Source organism: Eulemur rufifrons, chromosome 19 (genome assembly GCF_041146395.1).
Source record: "Eulemur rufifrons isolate Redbay chromosome 19, OSU_ERuf_1, whole genome shotgun sequence".
NCBI classification, from domain to species: domain Eukaryota; kingdom Metazoa; phylum Chordata; class Mammalia; order Primates; family Lemuridae; genus Eulemur; species Eulemur rufifrons.
In genome coordinates this window covers 42,219,302-42,234,939 of record NC_091001.1, presented here as the reverse complement: position 1 = coordinate 42,234,939, position 15,638 = coordinate 42,219,302, and the positions used below count along the sequence as shown (strand labels likewise).

At 48.8% G+C, this 15,638-nt stretch overlaps 1 protein-coding gene across 8 annotated transcripts in view; it reads left to right on the top strand.

The window, feature by feature from the left end:
• INPP4A (inositol polyphosphate-4-phosphatase type I A) overlaps positions 1-15,638 on the top strand; it is a 140,184-nt gene that overhangs the window by 62,050 nt on the left and 62,496 nt on the right. For all 8 annotated transcript variants that reach the window (XM_069495012.1, XM_069495011.1, XM_069495010.1 and 5 more), the window contains 3 exons: positions 11,129-11,190; positions 12,101-12,307; positions 12,836-12,880. In XM_069495012.1, the coding sequence (XP_069351113.1) occupies positions 12,202-12,307; positions 12,836-12,880 (151 nt within the window). In that variant the 5' untranslated portion in view covers positions 11,129-11,190; positions 12,101-12,201. Of the gene's footprint in view, positions 1-11,128; positions 11,191-12,100; positions 12,308-12,835; positions 12,881-15,638 lie in introns of those variants that run through there.

Here is a 15,638-nt window from a genome sequence, read left to right as displayed (position 1 = left end):
AGCCCTCCTCTGCAGCGGACAAGGAGTCAAGGAATGGTGACGGGAATTGTCAGAGTTGCATTTTTACCTGGCAAGCCATAAAACTATGTTTTTTTTCTGTAGCTGTCTTGATTTCATTCAAAGGAGGAAAAAGGACATGTTGGAATGTCTGCCATCTGGGATCCTTTGACCCCCTGTTCACAGTCCAGGGAGGGGTATTGCAGCCTCTTTCTCTGCCCTGCCTGGCAACTCACCTTTTTTGGGAATGGTAGCTGCTGGCAACTGTTGTTTTCACCAAATAGCTGCTGGGTGCACCCTAAGTGGCCATTCTGGCCATTTCTGGCCTCAGGCCAAGCAAGGGTGGAGTAGAGGGTGTGGCCGAAGAGGATTCTTGAGTCAGTCAAGGTTATGTGTGTGTGATCATATCTGTAAAACAGCCCCTTCCATCACATTAAAGTGACATAAACCGAGTTCATTTGTTTTGGGGTTTTGTGTTCATGTGTAGATCTCTTTTAGTTTTATAATAGCTTAAGAGCTCTAAGCGAAAAGAGTTTATGCCTAATTCTATGTTTATGTTATATATTTTAAACAATATAACATCTATCTAGTTAACACTGGGAGTTCTTTGATTTTTCTCTTTGAAGTTTAAGAAACACCTGCTATAGGGGAATCTCCATTTGGGTTCTGGAAGTTGTGGTGTTCTGCCCAGCCTCCCCCAACTTCTCACACCTGGCTGGAGCCGAGTCCTTGGATTCTTTGCCATGGAGAGAGTCAGAGAGATCCACAGTCGGCCTCTGCTGCGGCTAGGGCTGGAGAGTTTAAAGTTGGGGGTTGCCTTGGCTCCCACCTTGTGGACTGGCTTGCTTGCAGAGAGGGGAGGATGACTAACATGGCTAATCAAAGGGCAGCCCGGGAGAGTTGGATGTGCTGCTGGCATTGGAGTCTACCAGCCAGCCCAGCCATGTGCCTTCTTGGGTTTTTGAGATAGCCCAGACCTTTATGACAAACATTCATTTCTGCTTAAGCTCATGTGAGTTTCTCCACCCTGCGCACAGGGTTCCAGTTGTTATATACGGTGTTTTGGCCAGGATAGTCAGGAGTTCCCAGAGCCTGCCCTCACCACGACAGCTTCGTCACTGAACCCCCAGGGAGGGGGGGCATGGGGTGAAAGGAAAACACTGTCGGGGCAAAGCAAAGCACATTGCTGTGGCTGGGATGTAGGCCACAGTCTGGGGAGGTTGCCCCCTCCTTGTATTGCTTTCCGGAGGAGTCTGAGCAGCTGTGGCCACACCCCTTCCAGAGGGAATGAGAAGAAGCAGAGCTTGGGCCAGCCCTGGAGGGGAGGTAGGAGCAGACACCAGGCCAGGTCTGACAGCCTTGGGTTTGGGTGGGAGAAGAAAAGGGTAGAGAAAGCTCCCCCTTAGGCAGTGAATGGGGTGCACCCAGCCCACCAATGTGGTTTAGAGCCCCCCACCCAGCTATAGAGGAGCTGGAGGGGGTTCATGCTCTTCAGTCTTCTAGCTATGTCTCCTGGACCCAAGCTTGGAATAAGTGCCCTGGGCAGGCGGGGGGTGCATCTGGATGTGTGATGATACCTTCCTTCATCACGGACTTCACTCAGGGTGAAGCTGACCATGGGTCCCAGGGAGGCCATTGTCCTCATCACTTTAGCTCTTGGCCCTGTGGGAGCTGCATGTCTTTGCTGACATGGGAGTTGATAAATACTGGATGGTTTCCTGAGTTCTTTAATGTACCTATTTGGAAATTTCTGTGGCACTAGAAGGCCATCCTGGCCAACATACAGGTGAACTTTTCAGTTGTGTGAGGGCTTTAAGTGAGTGAGTTCACCATAGAGCAATAAATGAGACTTGCTAAAGTCTCAAGTTGTAGGAGAGAGAACCGCATTGACCCTGGTGCATGCTGTCTCCGGTCCTAAACAGGCAGCCCTTACAGTGGACTGCCGTGCTCAGCATAGTGTTCCCATTATCTTTGTTTGTGGTATTGGGAAACTTATGTGGTAATCCAATTACAAAAGAAGCCTGGTGCATGGGAGTGAGGGGGTGATGTATAGGAACACTGGGTTGATTCACCCTAAGAAAAGCCTCCAGAGTCCCTGGTTCTAGCCCCTGGGGGTGCAAGCTAGCCCTTCACACAGGGGAAGGTTTCAAAAGAGGTTTGGCCACCCCCACCATGGTGCTCAGCTTGTACATCATCCATGACTTCGTTACATTTCTTATGATGTAGCTCCAGACCAAGCCTCCCTGTTCGTCTTTGTGTCTCTAAGGCCTGGTCCATGATAGACACTCAGCTACCAGTTAAAGAGATTGCCAGTTTATGGAGAAGAAACAGCATGAGGTGCAGAAGTGAGGAAGTGGAGGGGTTGAAGAAAAAGTGGTTGAAGTGTGCTCTGTGGGAGGGCTTGTCAGGGCGGAGGCCCCGGAGGAGCCTCCCCAGGCTGAGGCTGCGCCTAGCACTTCCCCAACATTGCAGCTGCTGTTATTGACAGGTCTCCCTCATCCCCAGATTGTGCAAGCCCAGGCCTGGGACAGGTACTCTAAGACGTCTTGCTCAGCACAAACATTCTAAAGCACTTTTTTCAGAGTGATTTATTTTCAAACTACTTCCTACAGAAAGTCCCCTGAGCATTCATGATTTATAGTGGAACCACAGGAGCTGAGGCTGCAGTTCTAAACCAGGTTGTCCCGAGGACCTCCGAGAGAATCTGGGCTTCAGGAAGGACCTGAAGGAAGTGAGTGAGTTGCGCTTTGTGTCGTTTGAGGAAGAGCAGTGCTGGGGAGGGTGACTGGTGCGAAGGCTGCACGAGGAGAGGTCCAAACAGCTAGGAGGCCAGGGCAGGAACAGGATGGGGACACTGCTGGGAGGTCCACAGGCCTCACCACTGCCATTGGACACAGACTGGGGAGCTGTGGGAGGGACATTGGTCAGAAGCCCAGGGCATGGGGGCTGGGGTGCTAAGTGGGTTGAAGCTGTGTCTATGTCTATGGGGAAGATCAAGCTGACCGAATTGGGCACGGGCTCAAGAGGAAGAGGTGGCCAGGAAGCCTGCACTGATTTTGTTACTTGCTTGGAACAAGTGGAAGGATGGGACTGCCGTGGATTGAGAGGGGAAAACTTGAGGGAGGAGAAAAAGCTGAAACAGTCTGGGCTTGTTCTGCTCTGGGAGAACCCTCCTCTGCCATGTTGTTTAAAGGGGCATTCATGCACCTATCCAAGGTGTCTCAGTCTGTTTGGGCTGCTATAACAAAACACCTGAGAATAGGTAACTTATTACATAAACAACAGAAATTTATTTCCTACAGTTTTGGAGGCTGGGAGGTCTGAGATCAAGGTTCAGGCATTCAGTGTCTGGTGAGAGCCTTCTTGCTGTGTTCTCACATGGTGGAAGGTGGAAGGGCAAAAAACGGACTAGCTAGTTCCCCCCGCTCTTTTATAAATCACTAATCTCATCCATGAGGGTGGAGCCCTCGTGGCCTAATCACCTCCTGAAGGCCCTACTTCTTAATACTATCACACTGATGGTTAAGTTTCAACATATAAATTTTGGGGGACATTCAGACCACAGCACAAAGTGACTGACTGACTCCTTTGGAGTCTGGGATGTGCATTTGCATCCAGGTTCAGGCATTATATTATAACAGTCGCCATGTTTATTAAATTAATGAGGCATGTTTGTTGATTAAATGAGATTAACTCATTGCCAGTGCTACCTGTTCACTGTCACCGGCAGGGAGCAGGGCTTGGGGAATGGAAGCAGGAGGTTAAGGAGTAAATATCTCCTGGTGAGCACAGGCCCAGGGGGAACCTGAGTCAGGTGGTTTGTGGGTGAGAAGGGATGCAAATTGCTAGCTTGTTTCTTGTCTTCCTGTGCTTGATTTTCTAAAGCAGATTACTTTCTTGAATTTAACCACTAGTGGCACTGGACTAATGTTTTGCAGCCTCCTCATGTGTTAAATGTTCTTTGAGTCAGAGCTTTAGTCACATCAGCTCTTTCTCCCTCCCTCAGCCCTGTGCAGATACGGGGAGCAGGAAGTGGGAGAGAGCTGGGCCCTGCTCTGAGGGGCAGGAGGAAGCAGGCCTCTCTAGCACAGGAGGACTATGGACCATCCTCTCAGAACATGGTCCTAACAGTGTCATCCACCCCAATTCCCTAGGGATGCTGGGTCTGCCTCCATACTCCCCTGATTGGAGGGCCGTGAATTCCTTCCAACAACAGTTGTATCTTTGTTTTATAGGTGAGGAAACTCAGACATAGAAACGGTACCTTGTGGAAGGTCACGTGCTCCTTCATGGCTCACCAGGTCTGATGCCGATGCCTGGGCTCCCCCCACCAAGCTATATTGCTGCAAGGAAAAGTCCTCTGTTCACATGTTTCTTCCCAACAACAACCTTTAGGCCTAATTTTTTGGTTTGAAAACACGGTCACTATAAACTGCAGTACAAGCAAAGCGCTGTGGAGCTTGGTGAAGAGTTCTGGTTGGAGGAGTTAGAGAAGGCCGGAAAGTTGGGTAAAACTCAAGTGCATTTAGCTCTGGATAAAGGCCTTCCAGCCTCACAGGTGGCCCCAGTACTACAAGCACCATGGTGCTGGTCTCAGGGGAGGTTAGGAAAAGCTGAGGCGAAAACCCAGCATGGCTGACAGCCTGTGTGCCAGGCTCTGCGTGGGTGTTTTATGTTTCTTTACATATGTGCTTATTCCTCAGTGTGTCCTGGTGAGGCCGGTGTTATTCCTCTTATACAGATTGTGAAACTGAGGCTGAGAGAAGCTTGGCAATCTTGCACAGTCACCTGTGGCGGAAGAGGGTTCTGAAGTGGCATTCACTGAGCAAATGGTTGGATTCCTGAGGCTGCCTCTGGGCCTGGCAGGTTGATCCAAGGGTCCAGGTTGTAGGAGGGCAGGTGTTGAGAGCTGTCTTAGTCCATTTGCTGTAGCTATAACAATACCACAGCCTGGGTAGTTCATAAAGAAAAGGAATTTATTTCTCACAGTTCTGGAGGCTGGGAAGTCCAAGAGGATGCTGCCCGTATCTGGTGAGGGTCATCCCATGGCAGAAGGGAGGAAGGTAGAAGCCAGCATGAGAGACAGGAAATCAGGCCAAACTCATCCTTTTTATTAGGAGCGACTCTCCTCACTCCAGCATTAACTTACTGATGAGGACAGAGCCCTCATGACCTAATCACCTCTTAAAGGCCCCACCTCCCCAAACTCTTACAATGGCAATTAAGTTTAGGGGGACACATTCGAACCATAGCACGAGCCTTCTGTGGACCAGAGTGCCTGGGGGCATGGTGGGCTTGGGGCCAGAGCACAGGATGGGCATGACGGAGCCTTTCTGAGCCCTTTCCTTAGTGCTCTCCCAGGCCCCTTCTACCGTTGTCCTTGTTCTTGGGGCATCTGGCCTTTCCTGCCCAGTTAATACCCAAAGCCTTTGAGGCAGGCAGCATTCCTTGCATTTTATGGTAAGGAGGCATATTTGACTTTGTTTAAAAGATTAAGATCTTTCCTAGGCAGTTGGCTTTTGTTTGAAAGAGAAAAATGAAAGCTCTGCTTGCTTCCACTATTCTCATGCAATGTAGGGTGTGGAGGGGTAGAATAGCCAATAGGTAAAGAAGTCTTCAAAGTGGGCAAATTAAAATAAAAGAAGCCTTGCTGCTGTCCCTGCCTCCCAGAACCTGTGCCTTTGCTTTTAATGACCCATACCCACCCCACATCCCCTCCCTACTTTACATCCCATGGAGTTTTCTCTAGTGTTTAATGTTTTCTTCTTTGCCTTTCTGGGTGGCCCTCTCAAGTTGGCCTTATTTAAGGAAGAATGAGTCTTGGTGTGTTCACCTCACTCAGGTCACATACTCCTCATACTCATTGTACTATGTTCTTTGCTTTAAAACTTGATTCATAGCAGTTAAATTTTTGAGTTTTCATGTAGAGGCATTCCTACATCCATTCATTCATTCCAAATATAAGCCAGAGGAGGTTTCTGCTGCCATTGGCTATTGCTCTGGAATAATCAGAAACCAGGCCTTCCCGGTCCTTGCCAAGTGCTGCGTGTTCCTTTGCTGGTGACCAACATGAGCGATTGCTCGGGAGCAGAATGTGAGCTGTGGCGGTACTGGGCATGCTGAGCCTCCCCGCTGCACGTGGCTGCCTTTTCCCTGAAGTGGAACCTCCAGTTTGCTGGCCACCCTTACCCTTGGCCATTCTGGAGACGCTGTCCCTGTTGCCCATCCTTGTCACTGCAGCCATCTGGCTCTGACCCATTCAGTTTGTGTCATCGGGAGCTGTACTCCACCCACAGTGTGCCCACCGCAGGTTTGTGCTCATGCCATGGCATCTGCACATATGCTGCTGCTGTTCTCTTATTTGCTGGGCTTCAAGAATTTGGTGGCCCTGAAGCTCCCAAGGGTCCCAAGACTCCTGTTGGGTATAGACCAGGTCTGGATGGAGCCTTGAGTAGCCTCAATTCCTAGCTGGCTCTAGGAGACCTATGGAAAGGGAGGTTGATCTGGGATGCTATGGTAGTGATTGGGTCACTTTTGGGTTGGATTAGCAGCTCTGGGGCTACTTCAGTGAACTTGCCTTGTTGACTTTAAGGTCATCTCCATACCATTAGAGTGTCTGGAGTGGTGAGGTCCCAGCCTGGCCCAGGGAATATTAGGGGTGGGGGAGACACAGGAGATGTGTTCAGGGTGTCCTGAACCTTACCTGAAGTTATAGAGGGGGTGTGATACTGTGAAATATATATTTGGTCTTCCTCCCCCTTTTCCTGACACCTAGTTCGTAAAGCCCCTGGAATCTCTGGAGTGGTAAGAGCTATTTGTATGTTAATGAGGTGACTGGTGGCTGGAGGCTCCTAGATTGCCTTAGAATGGGGCTGGTTGCCAGGAAACCACATGGCTAGAGGGCTGGAACTTTCAGTCCCCCACCCTCCCACCTCTTGGGAGCAGTGAGGGGCTGAAGGTTGAGTTGATAAACCAATGGCCAGTGATTTAATCAATCATGCCTATGTGATGAAGCTTTCATTAAAAACCCAAAAGGACTGAGTTCTGGGAGCATCTAGGGAGCTGAACATGTGGAGGTTCCTGGAGGGTGGCCCACTGGAGAGGGCATGGATGCTACATCCTTCTCATATGTAAAAATAAGTAAATGTTTTCCTGAGTTCTGTGAGCCACTCTGGCAAATTAGTTGAACCCAAGGAGGGGGTTTTAGGAATCTCTGATTTATAGCTGGTTCATCAGAAGCACAGGTGACAGCCCTGACCTGTGACTGGCCTCTGTAGTGGGGGGTAGTCTTGTGGGACTGAGCCCTGAGCCTCTGGGATCTGACCCTATCTCCAGTTAGGTAGTGTCAGAATCTCACTGAGTTAGAGGATACCCATCGCGAATGCTGCAGTCTGATTGCTTGGTACATGGGAAAGTACCCCATACGTCTGGGGTCACAGAAATGTTCTGTGTTGTGAGAGTATAGTAGGAGAAACTGAGTTTGATTTTTTCCTGTATGTCTCAGGGGCAGGTTTGTTCGACTGACTACTACTAAAGTAGAACTTTTATTTCTCATGCTCTTCCCATTTCCTGGAGCCCTGTGGTAGTCTCCCTGCTCCCTGTGGGCTCTTTTGTCATGGGCTTATCATAGCTTATCCAGAGAACAAAGCATTGTTTAGTATTAACTGGTAGTTGTAACTTTTTTATAGCAATTTATTGAGTGCCTGGTATGTGCCAGACTTTATAACACTAGCTGCTGTAACAAAACCCTCAAAACCTCAGTACCTTCATACAACAAAGGTTTATTTCTTACTCAAGTTAAGCCTGATGTTGGTTGCATGCGGGGAAAGGAGTGGGGGCTCTGTTCCACACAATCTCAGGGACATAGTTTCCTTCCATCTAGTGATTCTTTGTTCCTAGGAATTATCCACCCAATCCATTGCATCTAGCCAGGAATCCAGGGAAGAGAGAGCTGTAGGAATGCATAAGCGGTTTTGTCATCTACGTCTAGGCAGGTGCCCATCCCTTCTGTGCTCAGGCACACAGCTTACCTACCTGGAAGGGGTAAGTTGTGTCCCTGTGCCTAGGAAGAGGAGGGAGAAGCCAGACGTGGGGATGAGCAAGTGCAGCCTCTGCCACAGACCTTGACGGTTTGCCTACTCAGCAGGTGTCTGTTAGACACCCTGGTCTATAGTTAGGCTTGAGCTGGGCACCGAGGAAGCTGTAGAAGAAGCAAGAAGTTTAAGTCTGGTGCCCAGAAGGCACATGGTGCCCAGATGGTCGTTCCACAGTCACATAGGGAAGTACATTATCATGAGGTGTAGACCGGGTTGGTCGTGCCAGGGGAAGGCTCCATGCAGGAAGGTGGTATATGTCTCAGGTTGTTACTAATAGTAATTTTCAGTGCCAGTGGATGGTGTGACACCTCACTGATTTGTGATTTTAGCTATCCCAGATTTGGGGTTTTTGAGAGAAAATTCTTCCTCTTTCTGCCTCCTAAAGGAGCCTCTTTCTCAGGGGCTGCTGACTCATGCTCTGTCTCACTCAAGCTTTTCATTTTCCTTTCACTCCTGCATTTGGAGAGCAGTGGCACAGTGAAGGTTCTCAGCCCATTTGCTGCCCACAGGGGCATTGGGGAGGGGTTCAGGGAGGGGCCCCTAGTTGTACTTGGGCTTTTGCTTTGGGTCAGTTATGACAGTCCATTCTTCACCTCCATGTGACCTTGAAAAAATCACCTGTCTGTGCAACTCCTTTTAAAAATGATTCTCAGAAGAACCCCAGTAAGTAAGATGAACAAAAGTGGAGCTCTTGTGGGGAGCTCTTGATAATCTTTCCCCCTCACCTCCAGTTCAGCGGCCCCCCCGAGAGGTTACTGAGGCACAGGGGCCCCTAGGACTCCAGGCCTGAGATTCCTTAGTTTTGTAGGGGCATAGGGCAGACAGACCATTCCAAGACTGCTTCTGAGGGTCCTTGCCACCTCACCAGTCCCACTGCCTGTGCGAGTCCTAACACCCCTCCCATCTCACCAGTGCTCCCTCCACCCTCTCCCCTGCCCCCATGGGTGAAAGGGACATTTAGTGGAATGGAACCTCAGGTTTGCAGTCGATTTGATGACTTGCATCCTCTTGTCAGAAGGGGTCACATGATCCCGCAGAGTGAGGAAAGGAAGCAGTTGGTTTCATGAGTTATTGCTTCTTTCTTTCTTCTTGACCCCAAGAAAAAATTCCAGTCCTCTAGACAGCTCCCGCACACTTCTCTGTCCTCTTTGATTTAGATGCAGTTTTTCTTCCTAATGAGCTCTTGTCTTCAAATGGAGCTGGGAGGAAAAATGGGACCTTGGGAATATAGGAATCCTGGGTGAATTACTTCAAATTAATGAGAGTAAGAAGGGAAATCAAATTCAGTTGTGCAAATTAGCTTCGTGTTCTGGGTCTTGATGACTTAAATTGCATATTCTAATTAAATGGCCCCAAATAACTATGAAGTAGCTTCTAAGGTCTTTTTGACCTAAAAGTTTCTCTGACCTGTGAACTCTCTGAAGTGTAAAATTAGTCTGTAGATGTTTCCCTTTAAGCATTTCTATGTCCAGAAACCTCACGGTGCCTGCAATACAAACCACCCTCCAAAAGGAAGGGCAGGCAGGTGGAGCGGGCAAGGACCCTGAAGGGGGAGGGTGAAGGGGACAGAGGGCTGGTTTGGGAGCCTCCATAGGGCTGGCAAGATGTTGGGGTTCAGATGTGGCCCTCTTTTAGGTAGGTGTCTCAAGTGTCCCAGGAGAAGCCGATGGCTGGCACCTTCACCAGCAAGCTCAGCAGGACAGCAAAGCAGACAGCAGAATGCTGCAGTAACGCTACAATAAGCCAATAAGCATCTTGGCTCAGGGGTCTTTTCCATGTTCTGGATTATTAGGGAGAATTTTGATACTGTTTATAAATTTTGATGATCAATGCCAAGTTGCTTTCTGAATGCTTATACCACTCTAAAATGTGATCAACAATATAGGAGAGCCCTATGCAGTTTCCCGCAGGTCCTCCAGGAATACCTGTTCTCATTAGAAGAACAAATAAACCTCTTCGAGGACTAATTTAGGTGAAGATAGGTATTTTTAGCATTGCTGTAATCATTACTAATGAATTTGATCATTCTTCCAAAATGTTTACCATATGTATTCATCTTTTATGAATTCATACCTTTTGCCACTTGTATTTTGGTGAGTTCTTTTGTTAATTTGTATAAGCATTACTGTAAAATACAGATGTTAGTACTACAAGTACTTTCCCAGTTTTACCATTTGCATCACATATTGTTTGACTTAGATAACTTTTGACAACGGCAAACCATCGAATCTTCCCCTGGATGATTTTTATTGTGGCTCCCCAGCCAGGCCACTGCCCTCTGCTGAGCTGCCCAGGCTGAGGGTCCCGGGGCGCCCTTAGTGGCAGGGTTGGGAGCACAGCCTGCAAGAGAAACTGAATCTGCCTGTGGCCAAGTGCATTGCTCTTCCTGTCTGATTCCCAGACCCTGGCACATTGAAATGGCTGGTGAGTTGGGCCCTAAGGCCTGCTCTGACAGCCCCGCAGCAGTACTGGGACTGAGTGGGGCCTGGGTGTTGAGCTCTACAGAAAGGCACCTGAGGGCCAGGCGGTGGCGGCGGCGGCGGCAGCAGCAGCAGCAGCAGCAGCAGCAGCAGTGTGGGAGCCCGGGGGCATTTGCAGAACCCTCTTCTGTTCTTGCACATTTGGTTTTTATTGCAGCCTGTGAGATGGGTGCGGCTAACCTTATCTTAGATGCTAAAGAGCAGAACCTCAGAGGGCCCTGCAGCTTCTCCCAGGGTCTGCAGTTTGTAAGTAGGGAAATAGGACTCAGATTCCTATCTCCTCATTTTCCCTCAACCCCGCCCCGCTGTCCGCTTGCCTCTTTAGGACAGGCCCAGACTCTCCCAAAAGACTACCCCTGCAGGGGAGAGGGATGTGCACTTTCTCATGCTTTTGGGTTTGAACAAAACTTGTGTTTTGGAGCCAAAGGGTTGGATTGGGGTATGGAGCTCAGACAAACATGGAGAAGCTCTCGGCTTCCCCACGTTTCTAGGCTTTGTTTTCTCAGGAACTTTATGCTTGAACAGCTTGTTAAGTTTATGCTTTTCTATTTTTAGATGATGGATTTGGATGTGCTTTTATGAAGAAATGCCACATGGTCCAAGAACAAACATGTCCAGTAAGTTTCTTGGTGAATTAACCCGAGGGCAGGAGCCCCAGGTCCTTCTGGTGCAGAGGTGGGGACACCCTTTGAGAAGACAGGGTTGTCTCTGGATACCTGGAGGCCTTTGAGGGGTGTTTTAAACCACACCTATTGCTTAGTCTAATTATCTTTACTTCTAAAGGTTGGTTCTTTGTAGAGACAGCAGGAATTGTAGCACTTAGAGTTGGAAAAACCTGAAGCTTGCTTTTTGCTGCTTAACCTACTTCTGAGAGCAGAGTGTGAGCTCTGAGCCATGCCTCGCAGTATCTGTCTGACTCAGCCTGCGGTGGCGTTTTGCCCAGAGTCCTCCTCATCCACCACACAACACTGTCCACTTCAGTTAGGCCTGGATTATCACTTACTTGCTTTCTGCAAAAGGAAGCCCGAGACTGAGACGTGTGAAGTTTGTGTAGCTCTGGGAAGAAAGCAAGCAGGTTAGAGACACGAGCTCTGTCTCACCAGTGTTCCACCATGCCGGTGTAGCCGGTGGGCAGCAGACTCTCCAGCAGCTCTTACCCTTCTCACAGAGATTTTGGTGAATTTAAAATTTTAAAGGTTCTGTGAGACTTGTCAACAGAAGAGCATAATAAAGTGAGCAAGAAAATCTCAAAAGCTGTATGTTGTGATTGTATCCAAACCGTCGTTTACTGTGGCATATATTTGTTGAAGAGGACATGATTTCCTTATGGGACCCCATGGGCATACGATGTTGGGGAGTAGGGAGGACATGGGGACCACTAGGGGCTGAGAGCAGCAGACACTCCACCCCAATTCCCCATCTGCCAGAGGATCCTGACCTTGCCCGTGTCTGGTCATGTTCTCTCTCCATGAGGGCACAGTGTTTCATCCCCGTGGTTTCTTACCAGTGTTTGTTCCTGTTTCTCAGGGCTCCCCGCCTTAGGGGACTAGGGCTCGGTAGCAGCGCTTCCCCGGGAATCAGGCGTGGTCTGACCCAGGAACAAGAAGCACATCATCACCAATGACATCATGACAGCAAGAGAGCACAGCCCTCGCCATGGCGCCAGGGCCCGTGCGATGCAGCGGGCTTCCACCATCGATGTGGCAGGCGACATGCTGGGCCTGTCTCTGGCAGGTGAGCCTCAGAGCCTGCACCAGGCTCCTGGTATGAGCTTGCAGCGTATGGGCCCCACACTGTGGCAGCACCCAGCAGACAGGCAGGATGAGCCCCCCATGACTGCCCCAGGCTGTGGGATGTCCTGGTATGGCACCCCTCTGGTTGAACCAGGAAATGGGGAGGCGGAAGTCAGCCCCCTTCTTGGAGACTGCTCTGCTGGAACCCGAGTGCCGTCAGTTTTCCAGTTTAGGTGGGTGCCTCCAGGGCTCACTTGCCAGTAGTAACGTGGGAATCCACAGAAGTGCCCAGGCCGTGGTAAAAGCCCTCCCTGTTGTGGGCATGTAGACCTGAAGAGGAGAGGAGGGTGTGATTGTGGAGTCTGAGACTTCTTAGGAATCTCAAAAGCAAAATATGTAGAAAATAAGAAATCACCTCACATAATTTTTGTGGGGGAGTGGGGGAAGTAGAGTGTTGGTTTTTTGGCAAAATCTAAAAACAGGGAAAAGTTTATTAAAGGTGATTTTGCTGTCATTTTTTTCTATTCAGGAAATATACAAGATCCAGATGAGCCCATTTTAGAATTCAGCTTAGGTAGGTATCTTTTTGTTTTGTTTTAAAATATGTTGCTTAAAAACAGAAACATTACCACCAGCACAGGTTTGTCCCAAAGAACTTGCTGCTGCTGCCACGTTTCTGAGATGAGGGGGGGCCCTAACTCAGGTGTGAACTTCCTGTACGTGGGGAGGGACCGCAGAGGCTGTTTGCCCACAGGGCTCCAGTCTCCTCAGCATGGGGCACTGTCCTTGGGAGTGTGCTCTTCACAGGTGGCCTGGGACAGGGAGGTGAGCCCACCCAGAGCCTCTGGCGCAGGCTGTCCCCTTTCTCCTCCCCTCCAACCACCCCTCTGGGACAGACAACTGGGCTTAGGGCTCAGCGTTGTCACCCTTGGCTGTAGGCCTTGTGTGGTTGAGTTTAGATCTCTAGCCCTCAGTTTCCCGCTCTGTGAAGTGCGGTGATGCTACTTGCATTTTCTCCTTCTCAGCAAGGATCAGATGAGAATTGGATTAGAATTGCCAAGGCCAGGGTCCGAGAAGTGTGACATTACCATGGCCTAGCCAGGAGGCCCAAGATGCTTCTCCCCAGAGCCTGATGCTACCCAGTGCTCCTCTCCCCTTCCCCCGACCCTTGGTGGTGGTCAGCATTGGTCAGTGGCCTGGCAACAATGTCTAGGAGGTGGTATGACATAAAAGAGGCACCTCCTGTGGAGTCAGATGACTTGGATTCTAATCCTGACGGTACCAAGCTACCTGCATGGGCTTGAGCCTGCTGTTTGACTTTGCTGGACCAGTTTCCTCTTGTGCTATATAGGGGTATTACTGCTTATTTGAGACACAAAGAAGATCAAGGCAGTTAAACCCCTCTCACCTACAAAAGGACCTGGACAAATTGCAAAACCCACAAAAGTATAAGTATGTTGTTATCAAATTAATACTAAATTCTGAAAATGTCCCTATTTCCAATTAAATGCTCCTAAACAAGGTCAGAGGGTTTCCCCAACCTTCACTTGGTGGCTGGTTCTGTGGTGGGGATTGAGGACAGTGCTGTGTACCTGGAATGGGAGGTTTGGGGAGAAGCTGCCTTTAACTCTGCTGGGATTCCCACATCTGCCGTCTCCATCTTAGAAGAACTTTATTGCTTTTTACAAATTACAGAACTGACTCCAAGGACTTCAGTTTCATGATAGCAGAGTAAACATATTTCCAAATATTCTCTTATTTTAAATCATTCCAAACATCAGGACAAATAAGAAACAAAAACAGAAACTCTGGACAGTGGGACATCTTTGAAACCCCCAGATGTCACCTGGAAGGAGGGAGCAGATGAGCAGATGAAGGAGTAACAAGTAGGAGAGAGGAGCACGGTCACACCCGCATGTGAGAGTGGCAGAGGCCAGAGCAGGGGGTTTGTCCCAAAGGCACTGGGATGGTCAGGAGACAAAAGCAGAGGCTTATTGGAGCATTTGTGTGAGGAAGAGTTTGGGCTCAGGCGCCCACCACACCCCTCGGCCCTGCAGGGAACAGACGTTTCTTCTCTCAAGAGGCATCAGAAGCAGAGGGGCTCTGGGTTGGGTACACCAGCATGGAGGGGGGATGTGAGGGGTCAGACAGAAACAGGGATTAAGTGGATGTCTCTATTGAATAAGAAGTTCCCCCAACCTTCTTCACATCCTAATTCTGCCAGGCTTATGCCTCTGGGAGGGAGGCTCTTTCTCTGGAGAAAGTAAACCACTCACTCCCTGCAAAGAGACACAAGCCTTCTGGAGCCCAACCAGAAGCAGGCCTGCCAACCACCTAGTCACTGTTGTGGAACCCGCCTAGCCCACCTGTGCACACTTGACATCAAATAGCCTTCTAACACCTCATTCTCAAAAACAAGTGGACATGTGCCCACACACAGATGGGTATACAGGTGTTCCTTGCAGCTTTATTCATAATAGCCAACACTGGAAACAACCCAAATGTTCATCAGCAGGAAAATACACTAATTGTGGTACATGCATACAAAACTGTGAATACCATTCAGCAAGGGGAAGGAAGGAACGACTGCTACACATAACCACATGGGTGAATCTCAAGAGCATTAGTAAAATGAGAGAGGCTACACCCAAAAGGCTACATATTGTATGATTCCATTTATATGAAACTCAGGATGATTAATCAATAGTGATAGAAAACCAATCAGTGCTTGTCTGGGACTGGAGGTGAGGGTTGATGGGAAAAGGGGGCAGGGATATCTTTGGGGTGATTAAAATGTTCTATATCTTGACTGTGGTGGTGTTTATATGGATATATATACTTATCAAAACTCACTGAACTATACACTTCTGATGGGTACATCCTATATATAAATAATGCCCCCAAATTGACTTAAAAACAAGATGAAAAGAGTAGTCAGAGATCACCAGACCTTTGTGGAATGCCTACAGCATGAAAAGAAAAAAAAAAACAGATAGAAAAAATAGAACTTGGAAGAAACAGATATTGCATAAAATGTTAAAGAAATTATAATTTACATACTCAGGAAAAGACAGTGTGTCCATAAAATAAGGATAGAATACTGTAAAGAATAAAAGAGCTGGGCGCAATGGCTCACACCTGTAATCCCAGCACTTTAGGAGGCTGAGGTGGGAGGATTGCTTAAGCCTAGGAGTTCCAGACCAGCCTGGGCAACAAAGTGAGACCCCCCCCATCTGTACAAAAAAAATGGTAATAATAAAAAGTTAGTCAGGCATGGTGCTGCACAACTGTAGTTACTTGGGAGGCTGAGGCAGGAGAATCGCTTGAGGAAT